Genomic DNA, 16,012 nt, shown 5'->3' with positions numbered 1-16,012 from the left:
GCTGACGCAGGGAACAGAACGGGGAACCAGACAGATATAGGGGAGATAATGACAGACGTTATTGAGTCCAGGTGAGTCCAATAATCGCTGATGTGCGTGTCGAGGGGGAGGAAGTTATGGGTAATGATGGCAGGAGTGCGCAATGCAGGTTAGCCTGGCGCCCTCGAGCGCCAGGGGGGAAGTGCGGGAGCGGGCGTGACAGTACCCCTCCCTCTAGGGGTGCCACCTGGGCGAGCCTGACGGACCGGTAGAGGCACGAGCCCTGGACACGCCAGCTGGGCGTGAAACCTTGACGAACTGGCAGAGGCGTGAAAGCCTGTCGATCTGGCTGAGAAACCTCTTAAGCCAGCAAGGGCGTAACAGCCCCACAAGCTGGCTTAGGCAACCCCGGTTGCAACAGTGTCGAGCCCCGTACCCGACGTCACCACCAACCAGAATGTCAGCACACCCCGATGCTTCGTAAGGTGGCTACTGCTTTCTGTAAGGACCGACGCCGGCGATGAGAAGCAGGTACGGAGAGTCAAACATTTAATCAGGAACAGACATAAAACAAGACAGGAACAACGTCGGCACACGGGAAAACAAGGACATAAGACAATCAATGCTGCAGCAGGGAACAGAACGGGGAACCAGACAGATATAGGGGAGATAATGACAGACGTTATTGAGTCCAGGTGAGTCCAATAATCGCTGATGTGCGTGACGAGGGGAAGGCAGTTATGGGTAATGATGGCAGGAGGGCGCAATGCTGGGTAGAATGGCGCCCTCGAGCTGCAAGGGGGAAGAGCGGGAGTGACAATTATATCCTTTATCAATTCAATTCAAGGGGCTTTATTGGCATGGGAAACATATGTTAACATTGCCAAAGCAAGTGAGGTAGATTATATACAAATTTGAAATAAACAATAATAATGATCAGTTAACAATACACATACAGAAGATTCAAAAGAATAAAGACATTACAAATGTCATATTATGTAGATCTATCTAGACCAACTCCACAACACCGGTTATATCTGTCTTCCTAGACCTCCTCCAATAAAGTCATTGTATCGTGGTTACAAATACACCAGGGGCGTGGTGTAGATACCAGCATGTTGTGTTGTTAACAACACCTGTTACTAGCCAATGACATCCCACACGTGGCTGTTATTATTTTGGTACTTTGTTTTTCCATTCAGTGTCACTCCCAGGGAAATATAGTTTAGAGATACAAACTAACTCCCTTAAATAAATATGAACATGAATGACTGTATTAAGGAAGTCATTCAAATACGGAGCTATAATGTATGCTCAAAATATTTGGCAAATGATATTATTTTATACTAATACAATTGCTCAGAGAAATATATTTTGTTTAGGGGAGAGTGGGGGTAAATTGAACCAAAGGGGTTAAGTTAAGCCCCCTTGTTTGTAGGAAACCATACAGAAAATATATAATTGGACTAAATATGGAGGTCGGTCATCATTTCATGGAGTCTGTGAATAAAGAAACCACATGGAAAAAGTAGTAAACAAGTTGTGTGGGAAAAACTACCGATTTTCACCAAGTCAAATGAACATATTGTGTTAGAGGTTTCGTGATGCTTGTCTCTCTATAACCAAAGTCGATCATTTAAAGATTGTTCTATACATCAGTTAGGCTATAAGCTTCAATATGAGGTCCTAAACCTAGCATGAAAGTGCATTCAAATGGTATCGTGTTTAAATGCCTGGGAGAAGTATTGTGGAAAACTTATGTGCAATAGACAATTTCTTTCTCTATATATAGTCAGAATGTTGAGCAATTACCACAAGCATGTTCTCCCCAATTAAGGTGCCACCAACCTCCTGGGGGCAAAAAATTAAAATAAATTCACAGTTGCATTTCCTTGATTCCTCACTTCCTTACTTCCTTCTCAAAAAACCATTGGATGAGAAGGTCCGAGAGGGGAGGAACCGTTCTCATCCGATGGGTTTTGAAGAGGCGGCAAGGATGTTTACCATGGTCTTCTCACGATTCCTTGTGTCCTTTACTTGAAATCCTCTCCTTGCTTCCTACTGAAGTTGAGAGAGAAATGCGGGGAGAGGACGGGAGGAAAGACTATATAGTGACAACCTTTAGAGTATGTGGTTATTCCAGAACATATCGTTGCTTTGTAGCCTCATGAAACCAGACTGGGCACACTGAACACTCCATATATAGACCTGGTTATGTAAGACTGAACATTATATAATAGACTAAAACCAATTAGATTTGCTCTGCCAGTCATAAGCCACGCGTCTCCGCGGTAACTAGTAATGAACACGCATCGCCGTGGTAACTAGTAATAAACACAGACTGACGTCATTGTGGAAGACTAAATTACTTTATTTAAAATACAGATTTAGTGGTCACATCAAAAGGCATGTTTTTACATTTAGTAAATAAAATTACTTCACTCTTATCAGCATTTACCATATCCATTACGTACACTACTTTTAACTTATAGAAATTTATTGAAGAAAAGCGTTACCTAGTCATTTAAAACTGACAAATGTAAAACATACAGTAAATACAGAAACATGGATTCATAATAGTGATTATTCAATGTAAAACTACAAAACACAATACTTCTAATAAAATGTGTCAAAACCACATCTGGTCCAAAAGTGCAAAAGCATCCCTACGACAACTCAACTGGCGCAGCATCCCTACCAACTGGCACAGCATCCCTACCAACTGGCACAGCATCCCTACGACAACTCAACTGGCACAGCATCCCTACGAAACTGGCACAGCATCCCTACCAACTGGCACAGCATCCCTACGACAACTCAACTGGCACAGCATCACTACGACAACTCAACTGGCACAGCATCCCTACCAACTGGCACAGCATCCCTACCAACTGGCACAGCATCCCTACGACAACTCAACTGGCACAGCATCCCTAACAACTGGCACAGCATCCCTACGACAACTCAACTGGCACAGCATCACTACGACAACTCAACTGGCACAGCATCCCTACGAGAACTCAACTGGCACAGCATCCCTAACAACTGGCACAGCATCCCTACCAACTGGCACAGCATCCCTACCAACTGGCACAGCATCCCTGCCCTGAACTGGCAGTTAGCATGTTCCTAGGCCGTCATTGAAAATAAGAATTTGTTCTGAACTGGCACAGCATCCTGCTGATCACTATGTCTATGGTATACCTGGATCACAGCATCCCTAGCCACTATGTCTATGGTATACCTGGAGGATCACTATGTCCAAACCATACAGTGTACACATTAGTAGAATAAGCTGATCACAGTCTGCACCAGCTAAACGGTATACAGCTTTATGAGGCAGTTTCACTATGTCTATGGTATACCTGTGTCCTATGTCTATCATACAACCACTATGTCTATGGTATACAGAGCTATGCAGGGTATACCAGCTGATCACTATGTCTATGGTGGCACTATGTGGCAGGGTAGCCTAGTGGTTATGGTAGCCTGCTGATCACATGTCAATACCAGCTGATCACTATGGTATACTGCTGATCACTATGTTCTATATCCCTGAGCTGACAAGGTACAAATCTGTCACTCTGGTATACCAGCTGAACAGGCAGTTAACCCACTGTTCCTAGGCCTGTCATTGTCTAATAAGAATTTGTTCTGGTAACCACTGATCTTGCCTGGTTAAATAAAGTGTATGGTATACCAGCTGATCACTATGTCTATGGTATACCAGCTGATCACTATGTCTATGGTATACCAGCTGATCACTATGTCTATGGTATACCTGCTGATCACTATGTCTATGGTATACCTGCTGATCACTATGTCTATGGTATACCTGCTGATCACTATGTCTATGGTATACCTGCTGATCACTATGTCTATGGTATACCAGCTGATCACTATGTCTATGGTATACCAGCTGATCACTATGTCTATGGTATACCAGCTGATCACTATGTCTATGGTATACCAGCTGATCACTATGTCTATGGTATACAGCTGATCACTATGTCTATGGTATACCAGCTGATCACTATGTCTATGGTATACAGCTGATCACAGTCAAATACAGTCAACATTTCCCTAGTGGAGCTCGGGAGGCTGTCTTTCCAAAGGCCAGGGAGACCAGCTGATCACATCAATTACAGTTTACATTTTAGATGAGGGCTTTCTATAGCCTGGGTCTGTTTGTGTGATTCCTTGTCCTGCCAAACAGATGATATGATAGCACAGATCTGGGCCCAGGCTAAGTTTTTCAAGTCATCTTAGTAAATAAGGTGTACGAGCCTTTAAAATTGGGGCTTATTGGTTATTATTATTTCAGTCGTGATTGAAGTTTGACTGTCTGTTGGACAGGTTGCCATACAGCACCATACACACTGATGCAGTAGTTGGAAAGTCTTCAGTGTGTATGGTGCTGTATGGCAACCTGTCCAACAGACAGTCAAACTTCAATCACGACTGAACTTATAATAACCAATATGTAAAGTCTTTTAGAATTCAGGAATGCCAAGTGGTCACATGTTGAAAGTTCTTAGTCTTCTAGAAGCTGTGTGTTCTAGAAGCTGTGCGTTCTAGAAGCTGTGCGTTCTAGAGCCGGAGCTGTTCCGTGTCCTCTTTAAGCGTTTGCGAATCCTGAGTGATGGGACCTCCCTCGCGGGTCTGCCCTAGGGCGGATGCGATAACGTCCACCGCCATGGAAGCAGTGCTCGCCACCGCCTCACGACTCGCCCCCAGCTCTGGGTTGACCTCAACAAGGTCCATCACCGACAACAACCCTGGAGATTAAACACAAGTACAATCTGTTAGTTTCAGTTCCTTTGGTGGAACGTTGCAGACAGAAATGTTACTTCAAACTAAGAAACTGGACGTCAAACAATGTTTCAGATCGAAATGTTACTTCATAGACAACGTTTATATTCTCATCGTACCATAAGTATAAATATAATAAAGGTTACGTATCCACTAGTCTCATCCTACCAAGAGTCGGCCATAACTTAGAGGAAATAAAAGGAACATTAAAAAAAAATGGGGCGGCAGGGTAGCCTAGTGGTTAGAGTGGAGAGGAGGCAGGGTAGCCTAGTGGTTAGAGTGTAGAGGAGGCAGGGTAGCCTAGTGGTTAGAGTGTAGAGGGCGGGTAGCCTAGGGTTAGAGCCTAGTGGTTAGAGTGTAGGGGAGGCGGCAGGGTAGCCTAGTGGTTAGAGTGTAGTGGTTAGGAGGCAGGGTAGCCTAGTGGTTAGAGTGTAGAGGCGGCAGGGTAGCCTAGTGGTTAGAGTGTAGGAGGCGGCAGGGGTAGCCCTAGTGGTTAGAGGGTAGCCTAGTGGTGAGAGTGTAGAGGCGGCAGGGTAGCCTAGTGGTTAGAGTGTAGAGGCGGCAGGGTAGCCTAGTGGTTAGAGTGTAGAGGTGGCAGGGTAGCCTAGTGGTTAGAGTGTAGGGGAGGCAGGGTAGCCTAGTGGTTAGAGTGTAGGGTAGCCTAGTGGTTAGGGTAGCCTAGTGGTTAGTGGTTAGAGTGTAGAGGAGGCAGGGTAGCCTAGTGGTTAGAGTGTAGAGGCGGCAGGGTAGCCTAGTGGTGAGAGTGTAGAGGCGGCAGGGTAGCCTAGTGGTGAGAGTGTAGAGGCGGCAGGGTAGCCTAGTGGTTAGAGTGTAGAGGCGGCAGGGTAGCCTAGTGGTTAGAGTGTAGAGGTGGCAGGGTAGCCTAGTGGTTAGAGTGTAGAGGTGGCAGGGTAGCCTAGTGGTTAGAGTGTAGAGGAGGCAGGGAAGCCTAGTGGTTAGAGTGTAGAGGAGGCAGGGTAGCCTAGTGGTTGGAGTGTAGGGGCGGCAGGGTAGCCTAGTGGTTGGAGCTGACAAGGTACAAATCTGTCGTTCTGCCCCTGAACAGGCAGGTAACCCACTGTTCCTAGGCCGTCATTGAAAATAAGAATTTGTTCTTAACTGACTTGCCTGGTTAAATAAAGGTAAAAAAAAAAAAAAAAAAAAAAAACTCCTTGCACACAGAACACCCAGCTGGTGATATAACCGAGTAGAACAATCCTTCTACACCAGACTGACAACATTACCTACAGCCTTCATTCCTACTTGAAAAAACTTCTCCAAGTTTAACGACAGACTCCTTATTTCTTTGTTTGAAGTAAAATTTCTGATCATTGTCTATGTGTAACAGTTTAGACTTTACGTCCGTCCCCTCGGCGCGAACCAGGGACGCTCTGCACACGTCAACAGTCACCCATCGCTCCACAAAAGCGGCGGCTCTTGCAGAGCAAAGGAGAACCACTACTTCAAGGTCTCAGAGTGACGTCACCGATTGAAGCACCACCGCTAACTAGCTAGCAATATCACATTGGCTACGTATGGCTGCCATGTGAATATATATATATTTTTAAACTCCCTCTTCTTCTCAAAACAGAATAATTATAGCATGCCCTAACATACCCGTGTTGTGGATCTCCTCTGTGATCCAGATTCCTTCTCTATAGGTCAGACCTCCGTTTACTGGTGTTCCTGTGGCCGGGGCCAAAGATGGGTCCATCGCATCAATGTCAAAACTCAGATGGATCGGCCGCTGCTTCCTATTGGACAAGAGGAGAAGACAACGGGTTCAGAATACAGTTCAGCGAATCAACTTTCAACTCAAATTCAACTGTCAACTGAATACATCCAAACTAGCGACCACAATGGCTAAATACATCCAAACTATCGACCACAATGGTATGGTGTAATTAAATAACCTTGACAAGAGGTGGTCGAAAGTGACTTCCATGACTCTCTGGATGCCGAGCCTGTCGATGTCTCTCATTGTGAAGTACTGGATACCCAAGTCCTTCAGGGTGTCGCTGTGAGGAGAAAGGAGAGTAGAATGTCATTCGTATCATGTCTGGAAGTATATTTGGATGTAACGGGTCAAAATTTTGTGTACAAAAAAAATAAAAAAATAAGTCAATTCATATTTGAGTCAGTTAGCAGACAATCTTATCCAGATCAACTTTACTATCAGAATACAGAAACACAAAGACGAAACCAAGTGACTGTGGTTTACCTGTGGTATGACTGGTATGTGGTTGTCCCACCTAGCTACCTTAAGTTGAATGCACTGTGAGTCCCTCTGGATAAGAGTATCTGCTAATGACTAAAATGTAATGGAAGTGTATACTACTGCTACAATACACTACAGCTATAAGTTTGTTTGTTTATTTGCATTGTTTGTAACTTATAATTTTTTAAAACTTATTTTGTACATAATTTTGCCACTACCGTCTCTTATGGCCAAAAATAACTTCTAGACATCAGGACTGCGATTACTCAGCATGGACCTTTTTTGCCTTTAATGAGTTTGACGAGCCAGACGCTGATATATATATATATATATATGCTTTCTCGGGAACAGATCCGTGATTTGCGTGAAGAGGAGGAAGAGAAAAAAGGGGCAAGAAGGCAGGCTGCCATCTGAGAATTCCTAGGCGATTGAATAAACCTCCACTTCCTTCCGTTTTGCTAGCAAATGTTCAATCTTTGGAGAATAAAATAGATGACCTACGCGGAAGATTAAACTATCAACGGGACAATCAAAACTGTAATATCTTATGCTTTATGGAGACAACATTATCAACATACAGCTGGCTGGTTATACGCTGTACTGTTCTGCCTTATTATTATTGGACCATGCTGGTCATTTAGGAACATTTGAACATCTTGGCCATGTTCTGTTATAATCTCCACCCGGCACAGCCAGAAGAGGACTGGCCACCCCACATAGCCTGGTTCCTCTAGGTTTCTTCCTAGGTTTTGGCCTTTCTAGGGAGTTTTTCCTAGCCACCGTGCTTCTACACCTGCATTGCTTGCTGTTTAGGGTTTTAGGCTGGGTTTCTGTACAGCACTTTGAGATATCAGCTGATGTACGAAGGGCTATATAAATACATTTGATTTGAACCGGCAGGATAGAACAGCGGCATCTGGTAAGACAAGGGGCGGTGGACTATGTAGTTTTGTAAATAACAGCTGGTGCACGATATCTAAGGAAGTCTCGAGCTATTGCTCGCCTGAGGTAGAGTTTCTCATGATAAGCTTTAGACCACACCATCTACCTAGAGAGAGTTTTCATCTGTATTTTTTTAGCTGTCTACATAACACCACAGTCAGAGGCTGGCACTAAGACAGCATTGAATGAGCTGTATTTCACCATAAGCAAACAAGAAATGTCGCCCACCCAGAGGCGGCGAACCATCATTGACAACAGCTCAGCGTTCAACACCATAGTGCCCTCAAAGCTCATCAATAAGCTAAGGACCTTGGGACTAAACACCTCCCTCTGCAACTGGATCCTGGACTTCCTGACGGGCCGCCCCCAGGTGGTAAGGGTAGGTAACAACACATCCGCCACGCTGATCCTCAACACAGGAGAACCCTCAGGGGTGCGTGCCCAGTCCCCTCCTGTACTCCATGTTCACTCATGACTGCACAGCCAGGCACGACTCCAACACCATCATTAAGTTTGCTGATGACAACAGTGGTAGGCCTGATCACCGACAATGAGAAGACAGCCTATAGGGAGGAGGTCAGAGACCTGACCCTGTGTTGCCAGGACAACAACCTCTCCCCTCAACGTGATCAAGACAAAGCAGATGATTGTGGACTACAGGAAAAGGAGGGCTGAGCACGCCCCCATTCTCATCGACAGGGCTGCAGTTGAGCAGGTTGAGAGCTTCAAGTTCCTTGGTGTCCACATCACCAACAAACTAACATGGCCCAAACACACCAAGACAGCCGTGAAGAGGGCACGATAAAACCTAATCCACCTCAGGAGACTGAAAAGATTTGGCATGGGTCCTCAGATCCTCAAAAGGTTCTACAGCTGCACCATCGAGAGCATCCTGACTGGTTGCATCACTGCCTGGTATGGCAACTGCTCGGACTCCGACTGCAAGGCACTACAAAGGGTAGTGCGAACAGCCCAGTACATCACTGGGGCCAAGCTTCCTGCCATCCAGGACCTCTATACCAGGCGATGTCAGAGGAAGGCCCTAAAAATTGTCATAGACTCCAGACACCCTGGACTGTTCTCTCTGCTACCGCACGGCAAGCAGTACTGGAGCGCCAAGTCTAGGTCCAAGATGCTTCTAAACAGCTTCTACCCCCAAGCCATAAGACTCCTGAACACCTAATCAAATGGCTACCCAGACTATTTGCATTGCCCCCCCCCCCACCTATTTTACACCACTGCTACTCTCATCTATGCAGTCACTTTAATAGCTCTACCTACATGTACATACTACCTCAACTAACCAGTGCCCCCGCACATTGACTCTGTGCTGGTACCCCCCTGTTTATAGTCTCGCTATTGTTATGTTACTGCTGCTCTTTAATTACTTGTTACTTTTATCTCTTATTCTTATCCGGATTTTATTTAAACTGCATTGTTGGTTAGGGGCTTTTCAGTAATAATTTCACTGTACGTTCTACACCTGTTGTAATCGGCTATACTACTATACTACTACTTAAACCAAGGGTTTTAACTGTGTGTTATAATCCAGATTATTGTACTTAGTAGTGAACAGAGAAGTGTACTTACTACTCTCCCGGGTCTACGTCTCTCAGGCCAATGTAGACCAGGTCTTTAGCCGACAGGAAGGGCTTCACCCAGGAGAAGCCTGGGAGCTCTGGCATCTACAGACAATAATAACAAGAGGTGAGTATCAGGGCAGAGGAGTTTTACTGTCGTAAAGTGTAGCCTTGTTGTAGTGAGAATATAGCCTGCTCTCAGAACATGACATGCCAATAGGAGTAGGTTATACAGCACAAACAGATCTGGGACCAGGCTTGTCCTGAGACATGGCTGTAGACTCCTATGTTATCTAAAAGAAGGTTATACAGCACAAACAGATCTGGGAACCAGGCTTGTCCTGAGACATGGCTGTAGACTCCTATAATATCTAAAAGAAGGTTATGCAGCACAAACAGATTATTGTCAGCACAAACAGATCTAAAAGGGATACAGCACAAACAGATCTGGGAACAGGCTTGTCCTGAGACATGGCTGTAGACTCCTATGTTATCTAAAAGAAGGTTATGCAGCATGAACAGATCTGGGACCAGGCAGATAGTTATAGTCTACAGGCATGTCTCAGGGGAAGAACCAGGCTAGTGAGAATGCCCCAAGGCCCCGTTCTCTGACCTTGTTCTGCAGCTCTTTGAGCATGAAGGCCACCGACTGTCCGTGGAGGTTGCCTGAGGGAGAGGTGAAGGGCGTGTTTATGTCAGCGTGGGCGTCGACCCAGATCAGACACAGGTCAGGACACTGCCGGGCGTGGCCTTCCACTGAACCAATGGCCAGGCTGCGAGGAGAGAGATCAGGAAGTGAGTTAGTATCCAATCACCATTATTCCCTGGGAACACTGACCTGTATGTGTCACTATCATAAAGAAGCTGGTTACCCAGTTTACTCTAGCTGTGTCTAGGGTCCTTAAGCCTAATACTTCATTTCCTAACACTGTCAACGTTGACACTTCTATAAGTCGCTAAAAATAACCACAGTGTTCTCGGAGAACATGAAGGGTTGTTGTGGGATGTACCTGTGGTCTCCTCCCAGCATGATGGTAGTGTGTCCGGCTCCCACAGCGTTGCTGACGGCCCCTGACAGCAGTTTGTTAGCTCTGCCCACAGTGCGAGGGAAGGGGACATGCATGTAGGGCTCGTCCTTCTCCAGATGCTGGAAGCTCAGGTCTCCAAAGTCATGCACTGGGTAATCTGCACAACGAAATCAAATAACTGTCATGCACTGCATGAGGAAATTAAAGGTATTTTTTTATATTCATTATTGTTTAAAAAAATATATATATATTTTTAAACTGGATTAATTTAACAGCAAATGCAGGAATTGTCTTCATGGCTAAGTGCACAACTGATGGATTCCTGAGACCTAGAAGGATCTAGATCCCAGATCGAGAAACAGCCTTGGCTTTTCTGGGTTTGTTGGATGGACGCTGCTTTTAGAGCTTGTTGTGTTGAAGGGTTGTGAGTTTGTGGCCCAGACGGTTGTGGCAGAATTTTCACTGTCACATTAAGCTACACACACACACACACACACACACACACACACACACACACACACACGCACACACATACACACACACACACACGCATACACACACGCATACACATACACACACGCATACACACACGCATACACACACATACATACATTTGAAGTCTGAGGTTTTTCAACCACTCCACAAATTTCTTGTTAACAAACTATAGTTTTGGCAAGTCGGTTAGGACATCTACTTTGTGCATGACACAAGTCATTATTCCAACAATTGTTTACAGACAGATTATTTCACTGTATCACAATTCCAGTGGGTCAGAAGTTTACATACACGAAGTTGACTGTGCCTTAAAACAGCTTGGAAAATTCCAGAAAATTATGTCATGGCTTTAGAAGCTTCTGATAGGCTAATTGACATAATTTGAGTGAATTGGAGGTGTACCTGTGGATGTATTTCAAAGCCTACCTTCAAACTCATTCATCAGTACAAACAATAGTACGCAAGTATAAACACCATGGGACCACGCAGCCGTCATACCGCTCAGGAAGGAGATGCGGTCTGTTTCCTAGAGATGAATGTACTTTGGTGTGAAAAATGAAAATCAATCCCAGAACAACAGCAAAGGGCCTTGTGAAGATGCTGGAGGAAACAGGTACAAAAGTATCTGTATCCACAGTAAAACGAGACCTATTTCGATATAACCTGAAAGGCCGCTCAGCAAGGAAGAAGCTACTGCTCCAAAACCGCCATAAAAAAGCCAGACTACGGATTGCAACTTTTTGGGGAAATGTCCTCTGTTCTGATGAAACAAAAATGGAACAGTTTGGCCTTAATGACCATCATTATGTTTGGAGGAAAAAGGGGGAGGCTTGCAAGCTGAAGAACACCATCCCAACCATGAAGCACGGGGGTGGCAGTATCATGTTGTGGGGGTGCTTTGCTGCAGGAGGGACTGGTGCACTTCACAAAATAGATGGCATCACGAGGCAGGAAAATTATGTGGCTATATCGAAGCAACGTCTCAAGACATCAGTCAGGAGTTAAAGCTTGGTCGCAAATGGGTCTTCCAAATGGACAATGACCCCAAGCATACTTCCAAAGATGTGGCAAAATGGCTTAAGGACAACAATGTCAAGGTGTTGGAGTGGCCATCACAAAGCCCTGACCTCAATCTTATAGAAAATGTGTGGACAGAACTGAAAAAGCGTATGCGAGCAAGGAGGCCTACAAACCTGACTCAGTTACACCAGCTCTGGGCCAGAATTCACCCAACGTATTGTGGGAAGCTTGTGGAAGGCTACGCAAAACTTTTGACCCAAGTTAAACAATTTAAAGGCAATGCTACCAAATACTAATTGAGTGTATGTAAACTTCTGACCCACTGGGAATGTGATGAAAGAAATAAAAGCTGAAATAAATCATTCTCTCTACTATATTATTCTGACATTTCACATTCATAAAATAAAGTGGTGATCCTAACTGACCTAAGACAGGCAATTCATTTTTACTAGGATTAAATGTCAGGAATTGTGAAAAACAGAGTTTAAATGTATTTGGCTAAGGTGTATGTAAACTTCTGACTTCAACTGTATATATTTTTTTTAACCTTTATTTAACTAGGCAAGTCAGTTAATTTAAGAACAAATTCTTAGTTAAAATGACGGCATACAGGGGAACAGTAGGTCAGCTGCCTTGTTCAAGGGAAAAACGATAGATTTTTACCTTGTCAGCTCAGGGATTCGATCCAGCAACCTTTCGGATTACTGGCCCAACGCGTTAACCACTAGGCGACTCGGGTCTTTCTCCAGGCTCTGATGTCCAACCCCCTCTACCCTTGCTCTCTTTACACCCCCCTCTCATAGCATCTCTGGTTGCCGAGACGGAGTCATTCAAGCTGTCACTGGAACCCCTGTATGTCTGACTAGGCACTACTTTCCACGTGTCCCATTTCCCATGTGTGTCCTCTCAGGTTTCCCCAAGACAAGATCACCTCCTGCTACCACTGCGACGAAATTGAGTTGCAACGCACCCAATCTACTAGTATCGGCACCTCGGACTAATGACTTACGAGTTGAAGTAAACAAGGGATTTGAAACAACATCTGTGGGTGACAACATTCCACTGGATTGGTGGGTGTAGAGTTGCTTTGCTGATCAAGACCAATGTGGTACCTTGTTATGTCTAACACACCCCCATGTTACCATCTTAGACCGCTGGACAGGAATAGCTGAATCCTGTACTAGGGAGGGGGATCTCTGTTCATGCAATCATGATCTAATACAGTATGTATTTACACTTGATGCAACGCCAGTGATATTTGATGCAGTTCAAAGGGATGTTTCCCCATCTTGAAAAGTGCACAATGACTGAACATCTCAGTCTTCTAGATATTAGAAGGAGGATATAATTTTTAGTCTCGTTGCCAAATCTCGTTGCATCAGAAAAAAGTTATTTACTTTTCATACTTAAAAAAAAAATATATATATATTTTTTTACTTCTCATCTCAGCAGTTTAAGTCCACCTTTTCAAACAACTGAAATAGCACTATATTACATACCAAGTGAATGATTTAACAAGAGATCATGAGTCATATCAACAAGGCACGTGCTTGGACACAGCAGGAGACAAAGCATTGGTCTCGACAGACTAAAGGCCTTAAGGATGAGTAAACCAGAACATTGTCTTCCCAATGAGCTGCAAGTTACAACAGAGGTCACAAATACTTATAAATGTTCCAGTAGTCTGGGCTCATATAAAAACTCAAAATAAAAGCACTTAAATGCCATAAAATCCCCTTGGTTTTGTTTATTTAAAAATGTTGGTGTTTCTTATGGGGTTTGGTGTCTTGTTAAAAAGTATGCCAGTGTTCCACAGCCGACAACAGAGAGAGAAAACAAACCACCACCATCTAAAGATAGGCTTCTCATATTACACCACAGACCGTCCCTGGAAATGGTTCACTGGGTGGGACGGTTGATTGGGTAACTACCCCACAAAAAAAAAGCACCTTGTCGTGCCATGAGTGCAAGCTGTTGATCTGTCCCATAGCTGAGTGCTCAGGGATGAGATGAAGCTAAGATTACAGGAAATGACTTGCACATTCCAGAACTGAACCTGGTGTTCTCTACACTGGAACATTTGTGTCTCACTTGAACGTTTACACCCAACGAGATGTAGGCTTGAGGCACTTCATTCAGATGTGTTGTGTGTGCTGAGAACTTGCCATTCTCTGGGACATCATAGGACTTACTATTTATGACCTGACAATAATCCCATTGGTTTAGAAGTGGAATCATCTTGTCTGAGGAAATGAATGAGCCTCTGCTAAAACCGGTCCATATAGTCTCCTTAGGCATCAAGTAGCCTCACACATGGACAATGTTCTACGATTTACCAACTAATGCTCTAATGTTTTGTTGAGAAAAACTCGTTCTGTGTGGCATCCCTAGCCTAGCCTATGTAGATTATTTTATCTTTTCACAATTAAGATCTGACCCTTTTAATTATTAAGTATTTGGAAGTGTAAGAATATTGTCTGAGGCAATTTGTGCCCATGTTTTACTCTGGATTGGAACAGTCTGTATATTACCCAAGACATTAACGTTACAGTATGCAGTCACGTGGAGCCGGATGGGTGATACAATCTCAATGTTAAGCTTACACAAACTATTTTTTTTCGTTTCATCTTTCAAACATTCAAGACAGCGATAGGGCCTTCAATTAATCTATTATAGGCGCGAGCGTACAAAGGGAGAGCTGTAGTACTACATGGGAGGAGAGAGTTCGCTTTTTCGGGGAAGGTTCTGTATGTGCGTAAGGCGTGACGACAGCAGACCTTGCCCATTCCTTCTCGCCCATGTGGCCCAATAAAACCGCTCTTTTACCGTTTTATTTACGAGATAATAATCGTTTAGATTAAAATAAATAAATACATCTGGTTAGATCGCCAGCATTCAAGGTCTAAACAATATCCTAAATATGATTGTTTTCTTTGTTTGGCAACATTAGCTTAGACCCATTTATTGCAAAAGACTGATGTAATAAATAATGATTTTACTTCCCGTAATAGAAGGAAAAGAGGAAGCAGCTCTCACATGAACCATTAACCTATTTCAAGGTTAGAATAACTTTTATACACAATTATTTTAATCCACCAGTACATTTCTAAGTTTGTTTTATAATTTTAAGATGTTCCATCACTTACCCAGATGTGAAAGTCTCTCGATCAGACCAGCATCTCTGATGGCTTTGGGTCCATTTTCCACCCCTCCCCTTTTCTAAAAGAAAAAACGAAAACGTTCAATAATTCTGGTAAACGAAATAGCCTAATAAAATAATCATATGAAATAAATGAATCCTAATAGTATGAGCTTTTTCCTTACCTGTCCTTTTGAGAATGGTGCTCCTAAAACAGCCATAGAATGCGCTCTGCTCTGACAGGTATTGTTGAGTTGCGTCCGTAGAAGACGACACAGTGGTCCTCTTAAAGCCATGTTTAAATCCTATTTAATTTATCCGTTAACTTCAAAATGATTGATAACAATCGTTTAACGACCAAGGCTGCGATTCAAAAGGTCTTTCGTAAGATCCCCCCTCTCTCTTCTGATGTTGATGCTCTACCGGGGGCTGGTCTTATGCTCCCCTTTGATCTCATTAATATTCATGAGAGGATGCCAAGAGCACGATGAACTGAAATGTGTAACCCTTCATTTGTTTCTAAGCATCACTGGGCCGTATAATAATAATAATTATTTTTATTTAATTTTTTTAAACCCCAAATCAGATTATTTTATTTTTGATGGAACCTTTATTTAATTAGGCACGTCAGTTAATTAGGAACAAATTATTATTTACAATGACGGCCTGCACAGGACAAACCTCATTGGGGAACGTGCGTCAATACCACATGCCACACCTTCGCACAAGCCAATGAGATGAGTCCAATAAATGGGTTTGTTCCGAAGGAGTGTCTTGTGTTTCTGAAACGCACCCACGA

General features: G+C 43.8%; 1 protein-coding gene across 3 annotated transcripts in view; it reads right to left on the bottom strand.

The window, feature by feature from the left end:
- Positions 1 to 15,636, bottom strand: part of LOC135539231 (arginase-2, mitochondrial-like) — a 73,839-nt gene extending 58,203 nt beyond the window's left edge. The window contains exons 1-9 of one of the 3 annotated variants that reach the window (XM_064965052.1): positions 15,399 to 15,636; positions 15,221 to 15,293; positions 10,542 to 10,716; positions 10,145 to 10,304; positions 9,542 to 9,636; positions 6,705 to 6,809; positions 6,409 to 6,545; positions 3,680 to 4,757; positions 3,154 to 3,183 (exon numbers count right to left, since the gene is read on the bottom strand). In XM_064965052.1, the coding sequence (XP_064821124.1) occupies positions 4,570 to 4,757; positions 6,409 to 6,545; positions 6,705 to 6,809; positions 9,542 to 9,636; positions 10,145 to 10,304; positions 10,542 to 10,716; positions 15,221 to 15,293; positions 15,399 to 15,509 (1,044 nt within the window). In that variant the 5' untranslated portion in view covers positions 15,510 to 15,636 and the 3' untranslated portion in view covers positions 3,154 to 3,183; positions 3,680 to 4,569. Of the gene's footprint in view, positions 1 to 3,153; positions 3,184 to 3,489; positions 3,510 to 3,653; positions 4,758 to 6,408; positions 6,546 to 6,704; positions 6,810 to 9,541; positions 9,637 to 10,144; positions 10,305 to 10,541; positions 10,717 to 15,220; positions 15,294 to 15,398 lie in introns of those variants that run through there. The other 2 variants (XM_064965053.1, XM_064965051.1) reach the window with 2 other exon arrangements.
- Between the last annotated feature and the right edge of the window lie 376 nt (positions 15,637 to 16,012).

This window comes from Oncorhynchus masou, unplaced genomic scaffold (assembly GCF_036934945.1).
Source record: "Oncorhynchus masou masou isolate Uvic2021 unplaced genomic scaffold, UVic_Omas_1.1 unplaced_scaffold_1172, whole genome shotgun sequence".
Classification (NCBI taxonomy): Eukaryota; Metazoa; Chordata; class Actinopteri; order Salmoniformes; family Salmonidae; genus Oncorhynchus; species Oncorhynchus masou.
This window is presented reverse-complemented; position numbering and strand designations above follow the sequence as displayed.